This window comes from Budorcas taxicolor, chromosome 20, assembly GCF_023091745.1.
Source record: "Budorcas taxicolor isolate Tak-1 chromosome 20, Takin1.1, whole genome shotgun sequence".
NCBI lineage: Eukaryota > Metazoa > Chordata > Mammalia > Artiodactyla > Bovidae > Budorcas > Budorcas taxicolor.
This window is the reverse complement of record NC_068929.1, coordinates 16,038,668-16,056,266: the sequence shown is the minus strand read 5'-3', so window position 1 is coordinate 16,056,266 and position 17,599 is coordinate 16,038,668. Positions and strand designations below refer to the sequence as shown.

The 17,599-nt window shown below is 39.4% G+C and overlaps 1 protein-coding gene across 2 annotated transcripts in view; it reads left to right on the top strand.

The window, feature by feature from the left end:
• Positions 1-17,599, top strand: part of MAST4 (microtubule associated serine/threonine kinase family member 4) — a 614,194-nt gene that overhangs the window by 562,366 nt on the left and 34,229 nt on the right. For both annotated transcript variants that reach the window (XM_052659092.1, XM_052659093.1), the window contains 6 exons: positions 492-577; positions 7,957-8,165; positions 9,873-10,011; positions 11,301-11,433; positions 12,402-12,567; positions 14,408-14,509. In XM_052659092.1, coding sequence (XP_052515052.1) covers positions 492-577; positions 7,957-8,165; positions 9,873-10,011; positions 11,301-11,433; positions 12,402-12,567; positions 14,408-14,509 — 835 coding nt within the window. The remainder of the gene's footprint in view (positions 1-491; positions 578-7,956; positions 8,166-9,872; positions 10,012-11,300; positions 11,434-12,401; positions 12,568-14,407; positions 14,510-17,599) is intronic.

Genomic DNA, 17,599 nt, shown 5'->3' with positions numbered 1-17,599 from the left:
TTGCCGTGGGAGTGAGATAGACATGCTTTGGGTCAGGGGCAGAGAAGTCACATGATCCACTAGCCTGCATAGAGCCACTCTGGCCCATTCTATTCTGATTGACTAAAAGCAGAATTAAGCTTTGGCATATTGGACTTAACATCTTAAAACTTTAAGATGACTTTAAAGACTTTAACAGACTAGGATGAGGTTCACCTGAATACTTTACAGAGGTAAATTAAAATCAGAAATTTTCAAAACCTTGGTGCCTCTGTCTCCCGGAAATGAGGTTCACTTCGGTGACACTGAACCACTGTCCTGAGGAACAGTTCATCAGCGCTGCTCTGGAAGACTGATCTTTAAAGTTGTCCCCCAGGTTCCTTTGGCTGTAATACTAAACTTTAACATATTAAACAAGAGAGCATCTAATTCAGATATTAGTTATTTTGCTGCTAAAATCATTTTCTTAAATTTTGCGCTGTTTTTTTTAACATCTATATTTTGTCTCCAAGAGCTCTAATGCTTCCCTGAAACTTCGAAGGAAACCTCGGGAAAGTGATTTTGAAACGATTAAATTGATCAGCAACGGAGCCTATGGGTGAGTAATTCAAGAAAACTATTGTGTTTTAACACACCTAAGAAATATATTCTTCACATTGACCTTATGCCAAATAGATATTGTTGGGGACTTTAGTTTTCAGATCACTGCTCCTTCATTGATGGGTATAAGGTGAAGCCCAAATCATTTTTCATTGGATACCTCATCAGAAAATATTTCCAGTGACATGGGTGGGAATTATTGTAGAGAGTTGGAGAGAAAGACTTTAGAAAGCAAAAATTTCTAAAGTAAGGGAACATTTTTGCATATGCCTGTTTCTGTGTAGATATATAGATCTGGCTGTATATTTATGTATATATATATCTATTTGAATATATATAAATTCATTTATAGCATTTCTTCTTGAGAATTAGCCAATATCTCCTGCCTGACCAGCAGTCAGCATTGGAAGAGAAGAACTTAAATAAGAAGGCTGATTGAAAATATAAAGTAATACAATTCTGTGTCTTTCTGTTACACCAGAATTTTTTTCAATTGGCCTGTATGCTATAGTCTGATCATATTAGTGGTTCCCCTTCCTTGACTCAGTTTTATAGACACAGAGTTTCTTTCTCATGGCTTAAGGCCAATACTGACAAGATCCTTCTTGAGTTACTAATAATTTGGAAGGAGAATTCATACACAAACTGTGTCCTGATCCACTTTAGACAGCCCAGAACTCTAGTTTAATTAAGTATTAATCTCAATTCCATCTGTAGGTGGAGGGCAATAAACCATCCCATAGACATTTATTGCCATTTATCACATACACGAGCAGATGAGATAGAAACGATTTTTGTTATGCCACAAGGGATGTTTCTTCTTACAGTTTTTTTCACCTCTAATATTTTCCACACCATTAACTTAGTGAAGAACTTAAAGATTTGTGAGTTCTTTCTATGCTCCACTGATTTGTTTCCAGGATTATGTCAAATGGCATACTTCCTGATATGGCTTATAAATGCTTTCTGATGTTTGTTTATTTTTTTTTTTTGCACTGTTTTATTTTTTTCAAGGACCTCACTGAAACTCTTCTGCCTAAGAAGATCATTTTTAGCATGTGGTTGTTTGTGGCTTTTGTTTATATATTGTTGGCTTTTAGTCCATTTTCATTCTGGGGATCCTCTGAGGATTTCTTCTTTGATTAGAAAGAAGACTGAACTTTGATTTAAGGGATCTGTGGGTATGAGCACTGCTTGATTTTATTGGAAGTGAAATTCTGGCATAGGATTGTCGGTGAAGCACTTTTATAAAATTTGAGCAAATATCTTAGCTATATATGGAATTCTAATTGGTTGAGTAAACTCATTTGTAGTGCAATTAAACCACTGTATAGTAAATGAGGTATATCACACTTTGGGGAATGGTTGGGAATATACAAGAAGTTAAACAAGCTGTGAATCCGTAAACACCCAGGACGCAGGCCAAGTCATTAATGGGCTTACAAGCTGCCTGCGGGAGCCTCTGCTGATCAGCCAAACTTTTTTTTCTCTTTTACTTTTCTCCAAGTTAATCTCTCACTATGTTTCCGACAGATTTCCTCTAAGATTTAATTATTTTGAACTTAAAGTTTGAATCGAGCCACACCCATTGGCCCACCTGATCAGGATGCTATGGTGGGCTTCTGTGAACTGGCTGAACAGATGGATCCCTTGTGGGCCATGAATTGAAGCTGTTCAAGGCTCTCTTGGGCATCCCTGTAGCCGAATCCCCTGCTCACATCAGTGACCTGTTCTTTGACTTTCAAAAACTGGTTATGCTGGAAACTAACCCTTTCCTTAGAGAGAGCTGTAACAGGTCAGGATTTTCTCAACATCCCTACTTAGTGACAGTTCATGGCAGGAAGGGGCTTCCCTGTTGGCTCAGATGGTAAAGAATCTGCCTGCAATACAGGAGACCCGGGTTCGGTCCCTAGGTCAGGAAGATCCCCTGGAGAAGAGAATGGCTACCCATTGCAGTATTCCTGCCTGGAGAATCCGATGGACAGAGGAGCCTGGCGGGGTACGATCCGTGGGGTCGGAAAGAATCAGGCAAGACTGAGCGACTAACGCTTTCACTTTCACATGGCCTGAAGCATTTTACCAATTTGATAAGCACTGAATTTCCTTCTCTGTTAGCAGGTTTCAGATCCCTCCCTGGAAGCTGAAACTTCCTTCAAGCCAAACTTAGCACTTCGTAGGAAGTGAACACCTACTGTGTGCCAGGCATTGGACTAGTCTCTTTATATATGTCCTCTTCTCACAAGACCCTTTGAGGTGTTGATGTGGGGAAAGAGGCTTCCAGGCCTGGTCACACATATACTGACTGCAAGCAGAGTTCTTGTCTCCTTTATATTTTGTTTATAACTTTTAGTCATCTCAATTGGGGTATAGAAATCCTTCTTCCATTGAGTACATCCACCAAGATTTTGTCTTTATTTATTTATTTTTAAATATTTTTGGCCACGAGGCTTGTGAGAGCCTAGTTCCTTGACCAGGAATCAAACCCGGGCCCTTGGCAGTAAGAGCATAAAGTCTTAATCACTGGACGGCCGGGAAATTCCCTCCACGTAGATTTTTAGATAACAATTTTGAGTGTTTTCTAAGTGAAAGAATAAAACTAATCTAAAATTTTTTAAAGTAAGTAAACTGAAAAATAAAATAAGTATACTGGATCTGAGAGGCACAGCTCTTCTCCACGTCACATTCCTTTCTTGCCTTGCTGCCCTGTCTTTTTTTCACCCTCGAAAGGCAGTGTCATTTACCTGCGAGACCAGGTGTGCAAGCTGACAGATGCCCCCTCTTGATAGCTTTTCCTCTCAGCGTCTGGACAACACATGCGCTCTCCTTCCCACGTGAGGCTCTGCCCACGGGGATTCGTGTATCAGGCTCTCAGATTCATGAGTAATTGTATATGCATGAGACATTCACACTCCCCATAGGACTGATTCATTCTGCTCTAGATCCTGCCTGCTTCCCATTCTGCTCCTCCCCGCCCCCACCTCAGTTCTGCTTGAGTGGAGTGATGCTTGGCTCAGCGGGTTGCCCCTCCCGACGCATCACCTCCCATCCTTGAGGCTTCCTGTTTCACAGAGGGGTCAGTATAGGAAAAGAGACACAGAGGCCTTTTCAAAGAAAGCAACCCTTGGGGACAGAAAGCAGAGAAATGGGAGCCAAATCAGTTCAGCCTAGTTTTATAACTAGATTTGGGCGGTTTGCAACTCTGCCTCGCAGTGTTAGATGTCTGTCTGTCCCACTGCTGTTTGTCTCTAGTTCTCTCTCTTTTTCAGCCTCTCCCTCCCTCCCTCCCTCCCTCTCTCTCTCTCTCTCCTCTCTCTCTCTGCTGACTTGAGTAGATTTTGAACACTGACTTACAGGAAGGGAGGAAAGGAGTATGTGAGAGTACACTTACTACTAAAAAAACGAATTTCAGCATTAGAAAGAATATTCCCAAAGCAGTACTGAAATGTAAGAACATAAACAAAACAAGCCCAGCTGCAGGGGATTCTAATTAAGTCTAAGTTGACTTTTGCAACTTGAACGAGATATGTTTGTCCTGAGGAAATGGTATCTCAGGCTACCTATAGGATTAATTTCAACTGAAATTAATTTCAATTAATTCCTGAGGATTACCTGATTGTTTTAAATAAAATAGCAAGGGGAAGCAGAAAGTCAAATCAAATTTTACGAACTGAAAATCTGAGGACAAAGATTGAAGGCCTTTATTAACACTGTACCTAGTGTAAGTGCTGGTCAAATTGAGCCTGAGGCTTCTTTCTCTTTTGTTCTTTTATAAAGTCACGTGCAATCCTATTCTTTTTTCCTCCACTTCCTGTTGTCTTCACACATACTGAATTTTTTTGCAGTTATTTATGTAAGAAATGGTGGTGCTTGGTTGAAAATCAAAATGGTGACCTAGGGGATTCCCTGGCAGTCCAGTGATTAGAGTTCTGTGCTTCCATAGCAGAGGGTATGAGTTCAATCCCTGGTCAGGGAACTAAGATCCCACATGCCTTGTGGCATGGCCAAAAAAGAAAAGAAAGATATAACAAGGGAAAAAAATGGCAACCTACTGATAGTCTAAAAGTAAAATTCTCAATGTCATAGGTCTGGAGATCCTAGCACTAAACCTACTTAATATTAAACACTGAAAGAAGAGACAGTAACTGAGCTATACTCCAATTGACTCTCAAGAATGGGCAAGTGCTTATATAAAGATACTGGCTTTTTCTTTTTAACATTTTCAGTTCTGAGACTTATTTTAAGAAGCAGATTTTGTATCGCAGAAATCCCTCTTCATGACAACATCTGCCAGTGCTTGTCTCATATCTAAGCCGAGGCCAAGTTCTTGTCTGTGCTCCCTTTGAGTATGTCTGTTCTACTATCAGCTTCTGATTAGGAGAAGCTCAAGTGTTTTTGAATCTTTTGTTCTACTCTATCCAATTAGTAATCGGAAAAAGGGGGGAATTGGTCAAAGTGTTTGATTCAGAAAGAATGAGTTAAGTTGGTTAATGAAAAAGTTAGTCAAAGTAGGAAATCGCCAAAAAATGATATGTACTTTAAACATTTTAACTTAAATATATGTAAATTGACCAGTCTTTGTAAGACCTTTATAAGACAGCTAATATAAACCTTAGTTACATAGTCATTCTTTGGTATTACCTCCCTTGGATACTAAAATCCACAGATGCTCAAGTCTCTTAAATAAAATGGCATCCTCTCATATAGTTTAAATCGCCTGTAGACTGCTTATAATACCTAATACAGTGTAGTGAAGGTCGCTCAGTTGTGTCTCTTTGCAACCCTATGGAACAGTCTATGGAATTCTCCAGGCCAGAATACTGGAGTGGATGGGTTGTCATCCCCTTCTCCAGGGGATCTTCCCAACCCAGGGATCGAACCCAAGTCTCCCACATTGCAGGCAGATTCTTCACCAGCTGAGCCACCAGGGAAGCCCAATACAATGTGAATGCTTTGTAAATAGTTGTCAGTGTAGCAAATTCAAGTTTTGCTTTATCGAGTTCCTGGAATTTTTTTTAATGTGTTCAGTCCTCAGTTGGTTGAGTCTAAGGATATACAGAATACAGGGATACATAGCGCTGACTGTTTTATGTTGTTTGTTTCCCATCTTTAGCTTCTTTATAGGTGAAGCAAAAACTGAAATCAATCTGTGTCTAGATTTGTATCATTTTCTTAACATTTAGAATCTTTTCACTTTACTGAATTGATGGGAATTTAATTAGTTACTCACATTTATCAGTACTTTCCCAAGTATTCCATTCAGTTTTCTTATACACAAGGATGTTTTCTTTTTTCACACTCACTTTCCATCAGTTTAAATATTTGTTTAAATTAGTCAGTTATGGTATCAAGCCTAGTGAGGAGAACAGGTGTAGAAATAAACCCAGCTGGTGGAAGCCCAAGTGTCTGGGCATCCTGAAGAGGACACCAAGCCCACATGGAAAGTAGGGAGCACCCAGCTGGCGAGCCCCTATGCCAATTTATTGTACAGTGGAAATAGGAACCCCAGCTTATTCCTCCAGTTGGCTGTGTGGAGTGTGGTTCAGACAGCTTGTGTGATTTTGTGAGTCAAGGGAAAATATGGATATAATGAGAAGACAAAGATGTACACATTTGATAGAAAGATGAATTCCTAGTTGAGCACTGAAGAGGAAGATGTGAATGTTGATTAAATTGAGATTGAATATACTTAAGATTTACATCAGTGGATCACTCTGACATTTTGGTTCAGCAGGCTTATAGGGTGTCCTAGTCCCCTTTGTGTTCATTTTTTCAGGGACAGTGAAATCTCAGATAACCCTTTGTTTAGGAAGCATCCTACTGGGTAGAGTTGACTGTGACTGATAGCTTCTTAGGTAAATTATTCCTTAGTTTATCATTGCGTTTGTTTCAGGACAGCCTCATATAACCTATTACACAATTCTAATGATGATGGCTCCTTAGGTAAATTATTAAGTATTTGCACATTGCCTCACCTGAGTTCAGACCTGTTCTCCCTCAATAATGAGACAAGTGAGGAGTAACTTAGGAGAAAAGGAGCCTGTCCAAGACATTTTCCTTGTTGCTCATTATTTCCAGCTGGGGTTTGAAAGATCTTCCTCCTGATTACTTGTTTTCTGTACATCATTTGAAGCTCCAAGGAGTCCATTGTCTTTTCTCAGACCGAACTGGTTCTGTCGAGTATTTGGGTGAGGCATCTGGCAGAAATTCAATGCAACCTGCTCATTTTAGGGTAAAGTTGCTGGGCACTTCACCTGTGGGTCAGATGCACCAGAAATGCCATATACTCTGGACCCCTTTTCAGTTGAGAAATGCATTTCCTGTTGAAACAGGCACAGGGGTAACTCATGCTGAGGTCTGTAGTGAAGAAATATGCTTCTCTTTGTAGCAGGGCGGGTGGCCCCCTATGACACGCTTCATATTTTTCTAGAAATTTATGTGTGTGTGCTAAGTCACTTCAGTCATGTCCAATTCTTTGCAACCCTAAGGACTATAGCCTGCCAGGCTCCTCTGTCCACGGGATTCTCCAGGCAAGAATACTGGAGTGGGTTGCCATGCCGTTCTCCAAGGGATCTTCCCAGCCCAGAGACTGAACCGGCATCTCTTCTGTCCCCTGCATTGGCAGGCGGGTTCTTTACCATTAGCGCCACCTGAGAAGCCCTATGAAAGCTGCTGCTGCTGCTGCTGCTAAGTCGCTTCAGTCGTGTCCGACTCTGTGCGACCCCATAGACAGCAGCCCACCAGGCCCGCCCGTCCCTAGGACTCTCCAGACAAGAACACTGGAGTGGGTTGCCATCGCCTTCTCCAGTATGAAAGCTAACGTGAAGTAAATTACTCTCAAGTTGGAAGTCCGCTACATTAAGAAGCTGTAATCTATGGCCTCTTTTTGTAGATCTCATGTGCATCATATAGAAAATTACGGCTTTAGTCAGTTGTGAAAAAATGCCTAATAGACATCGAATGCTAGAGAGGCTTTAGCTCAGAATATGGATGTCCTTTTTTCGTTGTTTTCCTGTTCTAACTTATATATTGGATTTTGTTCTATTTATGAAAAAACTGAAAACGTCAGCTAGCTATTGAAAAATAGCTCACTCTGGAGACTGTCCATATCCTTCAGCAGTGAAATGAATTTGATGTCTTATGTGTGACCTGTAACCTTTATTGAAACGATAAAAAAAAAAAAATCAATCTAGCCAAAGGACTTTGACCTGAAATTGAATGTTGATAGTTGCCAGCATAGCTAATGTGGGCTGAATCCCAGCTGTCATGTGAACTTAAAAAAAAAAAAAAAAGTGGATGATCACATCCACCTACATGGCTTATTGTACCCAGAAACATCCCCTCTTCCTTTGAACCCCAACTCCTTGTGCTCCTTTTCAGGGCAGTCTATTTCGTTCGGCACAAGGAATCCCGGCAGAGGTTTGCCATGAAGAAGATTAATAAGCAGAACCTCATCCTCCGCAACCAGATCCAGCAGGCCTTTGTGGAGCGGGATATCCTGACTTTTGCAGAAAACCCTTTTGTTGTCAGCATGTATTGCTCCTTTGAGACCAGGCGCCACTTGTGCATGGTCATGGAATATGTGGAAGGTGACTATCTTTGTGTGGCTGATGTTTTCTGTGCTTGTGCTTGACAGTGGTTGTATCCGCAGAGGAACCGAGGCTGGGCAATGAGATGGCTGTATTCCCAGTCATTATCTTCTGATAATTGCCTGTAAAGTGCCAGCTCTATTATAACAAAGGGAAAATTAGTGCTATTTGAAAAAAAAGGTTGTTTTCCTTTTTAAATAGCCTTTCATCCTGAGTACCTCCTCTCAATTGGTCATTAAAGTTAGAATATAGGTGATGGGATTTTTCCTACTTATTTTTATCATGTATCATAAAATCATTCATTACAGTGGATCCTCTTAAGGAATGTATTAAAAATATGTCCTTTTCATTCTATAGTGTGAAATTAAAAGTGAGTCAGAAGAAAGATACATTCAAGAAAATCTAACTTCTAAAAAAAGTACCAATAAACTTATTTACAAAAGCAAAATATGCTCACAGACATAGAAAACAAATTTCAGGTTTTCAAAGGGAAAGGGGGAGGGGGAATAAATTAGGACTATGGGGTTAACAGATACACACCACTATATATAAAATAGATAACAAGGATTTAGTGTATAGCACATGAAACTGTATTCAATATCTTTTAATAACCTATCAATGGAAAGAATCAGAAGCTGTACACCTGAAGCTAACAACATTATAAATCAACTACAGTTTAATTTCAAACAGCTTGTTTTTCTTTTGGAAGTTCATGGTCTTTTAAATGCTCCAAGAAATGTTATTTCCATTAATTTTACATGAATTGTTTGAGTGTTTCAGTAGCCATGACTTATTAACATAAACAAAACTATAAAATGAATAGGTAAGCAAGGGCCAAAACAGTTTTCAAAGCATCTGATTTAAGCCCTTGTAATTATTTGAACAGAATCCCAAAACTTTACAATTTGAAGAAATATTAAATAGCATTTTCATTTTGCAGATGAATGAACTGAAACCCAAGTTTCACTAGATATTTAGTGGTAGATACAAGATGAAAACATGACTTGTATGACTTCTACCCAGTGTTCTTTTCACCACACCAGTACTTTATTAACTTTTGCTGTGGTTATTTTAACAACAATCATTAATGTTTATCACATGTTTAATATGTGTTGACAGCATCATGAATTCTTTACATAGATTGCTTCCTTTAATCCTCACAATAAAAGGGATGATGTTATTCATATCCTGACATAGCAGACAAAAGGACCAAGACCAGTTTGCCTAAGATGTCCCCACCTATAAGAATCAAAGCTGGAATTTGCACTCAGGCAGCCTGCTTCCAGAATCCATGTTTTAAAATGGTTTATTATATATTTTTAAATTAATTTATATATTTTAATTGGAGGCTAATTACTTTACAATATTGTAGTGGTTTTTGCCATTCATTGACATAAATCAGCCATGGGTTTTATTGTACTTTAAACTGTCACACTGTTCCTAAAACACATCATTAGTTCTTCAACTTTTTGTTTCACTTCAGGTCAAATCTGCTCCCTCCTGAGCAGTGCTTCTTAAATAGAAGTCTGTATTTTCTTCACAGTACATCTGAAGTAGAAACATGATTACCTAACACAGTCTCCACTTAGGAGCATGATGGACTTTGTGGTTAGAGGCCATTCTGTTTTGAAATTCTGCAATCTAAACTGGTGGTCTTTAATCCCAGCTGATATAGTACTTGCTAAGTCTTTTTCTTGTGTTTTATAGGGGGTGACTGTGCTACCTTAATGAAGAACATGGGTCCTCTCCCCGTTGATATGGCCAGGATGTACTTTGCTGAGACGGTCCTGGCCTTGGAATATCTACATAATTATGGAATTGTACATAGGGATTTGAAACCAGACAAGTATGTACACTGGTGCAATATGTCTATTTTTCACATAATACAAATTTTTGTCTTTAAAAAATGTTTTCTTTTAATGCTGCTTTGCACATTTTAATATTCTCCCATAATGTTCTCCAAAGTTATTTTTAGCAGAATTTATAATTTTTGTATAATTTTTTTAAAGGCTATGATGTTTATAATGATAGCTTATAAGAAGCAAATAAAAGAATATAAAGCCAGGGTTAATTTATTTTTTTTTAAGTTTTTTATTATGTAAATAATAGGTACATAGGATGCCATGAGTTGTTTTCTGGATAGTTTCTGCATTTAGAATCATATTTAGATAATTCTTTTCTCCTCCAAGATGATATTCTTATAGAATCTATTCTATTTTATTCATAATTTATTATTTAATTTTTAATCTATGTGGAGTTCATTTTGTTGTCTGATTTGAGATACAGATACACTGTTTTCCCACCAAAGTCTAGGTACCCTTCTTGACACCATTTATTAAAATGCTTCATGCTTCCTCCACTAATTTGAGATGCCTCTAGAAGTAGTTCTTCAGTGTGCTGAAAACTTTATGATAAAATTAACTCATGCTCATTCCAGAAGATTTGGAAAGTACAAAAAAAAAAATTCATTCACAAAATTACCAAACACAACTATTAGAATTTCAGCACATATCCTTCCAATAGCTTTATTTTTTAGACTCCTCTTTTAATTTTTTAAATTAGCCACTTAAAATGAAAAAAAAAATTAAACTCTAAATTCATAAAGCTTTCAAATGTGCATTCTTTGCATGTATATGAGGTGTAGGTCTTGTCCTTAGTGAGTAGAAACTTAAGTTTGAGCCAGAAGTTAAAATCTGAAACAATACTACATTTTTCTTCCAAGTTCTTTATCTTATTTGAATCACAGATTGGTAGCTCATCTTAGTTGCTGATGTGTAACATAGCATTATCAGTAGCCCTTTCTCAGTTATTTTTTTTATTCTGAAAATGCAAAGGTGTCAGAGTTCCATACTTGAATTTTTCTGAGTTGTAAGTGATGCTGTATGTAGATGCTCCAGGGAAGACGAGCAGGTCCCAGTCTCCAGCCCTCCGTTGCGGATTACACTCAGCTGCCAGATATACATTTATATATTTAACATCTTTGTGTGACTTCATCTCTTTGCAGGCTGGATTTTATAATAAGATTGATACCTCTATACTACATAGTCTTAAAAACTGTCAGTGGAAGGGAGAAGAGTAAAAACAAAAAAATGAGCTTCAAAGGAGCATTGTCATACATGTTCTTCTGCTTCACAGTTTGTTGGTCACCTCCATGGGGCACATAAAGCTGACAGATTTTGGATTATCCAAGGTGGGACTCATGAGCATGACTACCAATCTTTACGAGGGTCATATTGAGAAGGATGCCCGAGAGTTCCTGGACAAGCAGGTAAGGTCGCATGCTGCTCAGTTCTAGTAAGTGTTGGTCCCGTGGTCGGGTCTGACTCTTTGTGACCCCATGGACTGTAGCCCACCAGGCTTCTCTGTCCATGGGATTCTCCAGGCAGGAATACTGGAGTGGGTTATCATTTCTAATACAAAGTACAGCATTGCCAATGAGATTCAGAACCAAAACTTGCCTAGGCTGTCTTCGTATTAGCACTGGGGCTTTAGATGTCTTGATAAGCCTTACATTTAATAAAGTGCAAATTGCTCCCATTTTTCTCCCAGGACCTCTTTGAACTATAGGTCCCTCCACATTCCTCCCCCAGCATTATGCTCTATTAGTAAGACGAACGATGTAATTGCTCACAAGTGAGAGTGTGAGAGAGACAAATGGAAAACTGTTTTTGTAAGGAATTCAAGAGTCTCAGTAGAGTCCTCATGAAACTCATGATACGTCGTACAATCACGGGTGCTAAACTCCGAGCCATGGACCATTTCTCTTTAAGCACGCCTCATTACCATGTGCCCACAGTCTGTTCATTGTACAGTTACTTAAGGTGAACATGTCTCAACCATCAGGCTTTTATGAAGTAACCAGGATGTGAATATATTTCGGTTGTATAAATACTAAAACTCTCTGAGAGTGACAGATGAAAAAAAAATGCAGTATTATTTTAAATTTCAGGGATTACAAATGTTTTTGCAAAGTAAGTAAAGCTATTCAAATTTGAAATTAGATATTACACACAGTCCTCTGTTAAAGCAGCATTTTAAGCTTTGCCTTTTTTTGGTATTTAAGTAATTCATTGCCTTTGGTATGATAGATAATGATTGAGAATCGCTGGTCTTAAGTTATTTGTCCATGTGGTTGAGCAGGTGCACTCTAGGCAAAATAATTGATTTTGAGCCATCTTGCTCATTTTAATTTGTGTCTAATATTCCAATTATTCTAATATTGCAATCATCTTTTAGGTCTGTGGCACACCTGAATACATTGCACCAGAAGTGATTCTGAGGCAGGGCTACGGGAAGCCAGTGGACTGGTGGGCCATGGGGATTATTCTCTATGAATTTCTGGTTGGATGCGTGCCATTCTTTGGGGACACTCCAGAAGAGCTATTTGGACAAGTCATCAGTGGTAAATATTGTCAGGAGTTATCTCTAGGCTACCGTTGGGAAGCAGCTTTTTAATGTAATTCTGGGGAGTATTACTGTTTTTACTAGTAAATTGTTAACCTTTATCAAATGGTTTAGCCAACAAGTTAAAAGAACTCACTCATCATAGGATGAAACTGACTTTCACAATCTCAACGGAGCCATTTGTGTTGGAAATTGATCTGAAGAAGTTTTGTTAACGTGGAATTTAGTACTAGCGATGTAACTGATTTTTATGGCGTGCTTTATCTGCAAAAGAAATTGGTGTGGGATTTGCAGATGATTTCACTGCTGTCCAGTGTTCCTTTCCATAATAGGAGAGTTGCACCAGGGAAGAAAAGGTTAATGTGGATAACATTTGCATAAATGGGGAAAATGGCTATTGGCACAGTGAAGAAATTAGCAAAAATGTAATAAACCCTAAAACAAATGTCTACCAAATAATAAATAATGAGAATGGGGAGGAAGCAAATTTAATCCACAGATTGTTAATGATTTCATTGGTAGTTGTTATGGTGTAATGTTATTTCTTAACAGCTGTTCATCTTTCATTTGAATTCAATAACCTTTAGATCTTAACCTGCAAGCTGACCCTAACTATTATTATGTGGCTTGTGCCAAAACTAAATGATAATTAAATAGGCCTATTACTACCCTACCTGCTGTTTTTATAAATGTTCCTGAAGCAGAGATCAGAAAGGCCTCTCTTACTCTAAGTTTGTTAGTCATCATTCACATCTTCACCCACCTCTGGGCCCTTCTGGACTGTACTTAGAAGGCCCAACAGTGGAAATAGGGGGATAATTCCTTTTGGTATAAGGAGCCTTTTAATCACAGCATTATTTTCTGTCACTGACTTTGCAAGCCAGGCATCTTTGTAAACTTGAACAAAGTAGATTTGTGAGTTGCCTGCAGTGTATAACCCTTTTATACAATATCTGAGCTCTTTATGGATTTATAACTAGACTGTCTTCTGATATACCAAAGCCTGAGTGGCAAGAGGAATCAACTGTTTAATTAACACAAGCAGCAAATGCTGGCTTTGTTTTCTCAATGCCTTGCGGCTCAGATGCATATTCATGTTTTATTTTCCAAATCAGATTTAAACTGCAGGAGAGGAAGCTAGAGGCAGGCACACACAAAAATAACTCATGTTTTTATTGCATTTCCATACACACTGGCATGCACACCTATCTTCAGGCCAATTCCTTGAGAAGGTAGAACCTATTCTAATATTTATGGCAGATTTTAAATACTTCCATTACTACTATTTCTTTGGGTTCTTTTCTTCTTCTTCAGCCTTAACATTTTAACCTTTTCTTTGTCTCTGGAGATAGTTATTTTCACAAAATTATTTTTCACTCCTCAAAGCAGAAGAACTCTAGAGCTGTAGCCAGATTCTCAGTTAAGTATGATAGTAGAAGAGAAAATCTGATTCCCCATGATCCCTGGGTGGGTGATTGCATTAAACACAGGAGTTTAGAATTTCCACTGTATTGAGGCCTCTTAATATCGAGAGGACTAAATTGCAGTGTCAGTTCTACCAAAGAAAAATGAATCAAAAAGGTAAATGAGAGATACTCATTTGAAATGTTCTCATGCTGCCTTGTTGAAAGCAGTACTATACATATCTTGTGCAACAGTGCTTCTCAGACTTGACTGATCCTGGGAATCAACTGGAGGAATCAGCTGTGGATTCCGATTCAGCTGGTGGAGTGGGACTTGAAGTTCTGCGTTTCTGACTCCTGGATGCTCTCCATAGTGTTGGGACGTGGACCACCATTTGAGCAATACAGACTATCAGCTACTTTTGTTCCTTCTAGATGAGATCAACTGGCCTGAAAAGGATGAGGCTCCACCCCCTGATGCCCAGGATCTGATTACCTTGCTCCTCAGGCAGAATCCCCTGGAGAGACTGGGAACAGGTTAGAGCACATACGTTTTAATTTTGCTAATGAAATGTCAGTGTGGAGCACGCAGAGGTTTGTATTTTTGTTTTGTTTTTTGCATGGGGAACATCTGTTGACTGATGCAGAATATGACTACAATACAGTATAACAATATTTAATTTTTTTTCTGATTCAGAGCAGTATGTATGCTATGAGGGCCGGTGGCTGTTGTTTTGCTGTTGTTCTTTTTTGGAAAGCAGAAATTTTTCTTACTTTGTTTCAGTCAGTAAAATTTCTCCGGAAGAAAACTTCAAGGGCAAAGGGCATATGTAACTCTTCTGTCTTGAAAAGCATGAATCTTAAAAATTTGAAACAGAAGGTTAGGAGTATGGAGAGTTTTTTTTTTCCTCTGGAAGGATTTGACCCAGCAGTTACTATCTACAAGTTCTGAAACAGGTTATCAGTATTTGAACTAATTACTAGAAACGAGTGCCTTGGGTTGAGCCATACTATCCTGTCTTGGTGATCAGCACCATGGCCCAAGAAAGAGGATTAAAAAACATTAACATTCAAGATAAAGGAGGTAGTAGATTTATTTCTTGCTGATTATTTTTTCTGACTGTTCTACTACTAGTTTTTGGTTTTTCGAAACTCCTTTTCCTTTTCTTCCTTATATTCTTAATAGACAGAGATTGCAATACAGTCCTAGCCAACTCCAGTATGTGAATTTACCTAGATGAGTCTAAATATTAAATGCACATAATGTACACACATGCACACACATACAGCACACATCACACATACACACTGTATTGATAAAAATTTTCATCAATGACAATTGTTGACTTGCTGGGTTGTTTATTCTGAGCTGTTTCGTCCTACCCCATTTTACTAGAAAGATAAAATGCTGATGAGATCATTCTCTCACTCAGTTTTTTCTAGACAGAAATCATTTGCAAAAACACCAAATATACATATCTTATATTGTGTTCCACTTTTGCTCAGAGCTTCCTCAGTTGCAGAGCTCTTTTCTTGCTTAAGTATGGACTGCTGTGCTACCCAGAGTTTCTGATGATGCATTAAAATCCGTGGACCCAATCTTTATTTTGTAAATAAAGTTTTATTGAATCACAGCAGTGCTGTTCACTTGCACGTTATCTATGGCTGTCTTCATGCTGCTTGGCTGAGCTGAGTAGTCATGACCAACTCCATGGCCCACGAGGCCTAAAACATCTACTGTCTGGCTCTTGGCAGAAAAACCTGGAAGACCCTGCCTTAGAGAATCCAAGAAGCTTTCATTGTTTTTATTTTTTTTTTTCTTGGCCACACTACAAGGCTTGTGGGATCTCAGTTCCCCCACCAGGGATTGAACCCAGGTCAATGGCAGTGAAAGCCAGTGTGCTAACCACTGTACCACCAGGGAATTCCCAAGAAGTTTTAAAATCAGAACTCAACTAGGAAAACTAATTTGAGTTGAGTTTTGTGCTAGAGGGCCTGCGTGCATGCTAAGTCACTTCCGTCGTGCCCGACTTTGTGACCATATGGATTGTAACCTGCCAGGCTCCTCTGTCCATGGGGTTCTCCAGGCGAGAAGGCTGGAGAGGGTTGCCATGCCCTGCTCCAGGGGACCTTCCCCACCCAGGGACCGAACTGCGCCTCTTCCATCTCCTGCACTGGCAGGGCGGCTCTTTACCACTTGTGCCGCCTGGGAAGCCCTTATGTTACAACGCCGTGTGCTTTCTGCTCTCTTCCTTGGATAAGTGGGCCTCTTCCTAGGAAAGGCGATATAATGGGAGCTAAAGGCATAAACTCAGTTGTCAGCTTGCCAGGGTTTAAATCTGAACTGTGTGATCACGAGCAGGTTGCGTCCCTTTCTGTGCCTCACTCCCTCACCCACAAAGTGGAGCTGATAGAAGGTCTACATCCCAGGATCACTGTGAGGATAAAAGATCATCAACACTGTCCATTGGGACCAGATGTGACATTGCTGCTGGTGTTGTCATTTTGTATTTTTCTTGCTTATATAATCCCATGCTTTCCTCTTTGGCATATGAGACTTAGGAATGGTGAGTGTGCTCCCACCTTTGAGCTGATTGAACTCTTTGAACAGAATTCTTTATCTTTCTTGTCACCCTATTTGGATTTCCTTTTGTCTGAAGTGACTAGCAAACTGGTTATTTCCCTCTGCCTGTGATCTACAGTTGGATTTGCCTTATGGTTCAAGAGATTAGCGTAGCTGTCCAAGAACAGCAGTCAAGGCTCTGTGTGATACAGAGATTTGAGAGGTGGTTTTACTCACTTAAGTCAAATATGAGAAGCAGAGGCATTTTAAGATTGCCCTGCAACAATAGAAATATCTGTTTGTATAGTCTAATCAACTGTCCCAGGGAAGTATTGTTCTAAGGTAAAGCTAACAATGTATAGGAATCATGTCAGCACTCCTGCTAAAGAGTTCTCTTCAGTGTTCACGTGTCACTTTGGGGAGTTTTCCTATTTACTCTGCCCATTTCTTTCTCCTAGGAATGTGTGGGCTCTCGATTGGCCTTTGCTTAGCAAGACAGGGCTACAGCTGGTGGTCAGAACATCCACGTCTGTACGTTATATGCTGCAGCTTATCTTTGCACATTTTCTCCTTGACTGCTGCTTTCAGTCTTTTCAGGGTTTGACAGATTGAGAAACAAATCTAGCAGAAGCTTGAAAGAGACTTTAAAGGACCCTGCCCAAGGTCTCAGCGTTGTCAAGGAGAGCTTGCCAAACAGGCAGGTCTAATGTGATGGGTCCCAGTAAGGCCCAGAGAGCGAGTCTGAGAATCCCGCAAGTCTGCCATGCTGCTTCCAATGACAGTGTTTGGATTTGATGCATATTAAGAGGGCAAAGTAACGCACCATGAAAATGTGCAAATGCACATTTGCCCGAGAGACTAGAGAGGCTGAGAAAAGGAGTGTGAAGAACATAATGGATGTTTAAGAAAATTCTGTGAAAGGAAAGAAAAGCTCACTAGTGCCAAACCCTAACTTGCGATTTGGGACCTTGTTGTACTTGAACTTGACTTTTGAACTTGTAGAATATTGAGAGCAGCTGGACTCATTGGACTTGAGACCTGCTCATTCCCACCCATGAGCCAGC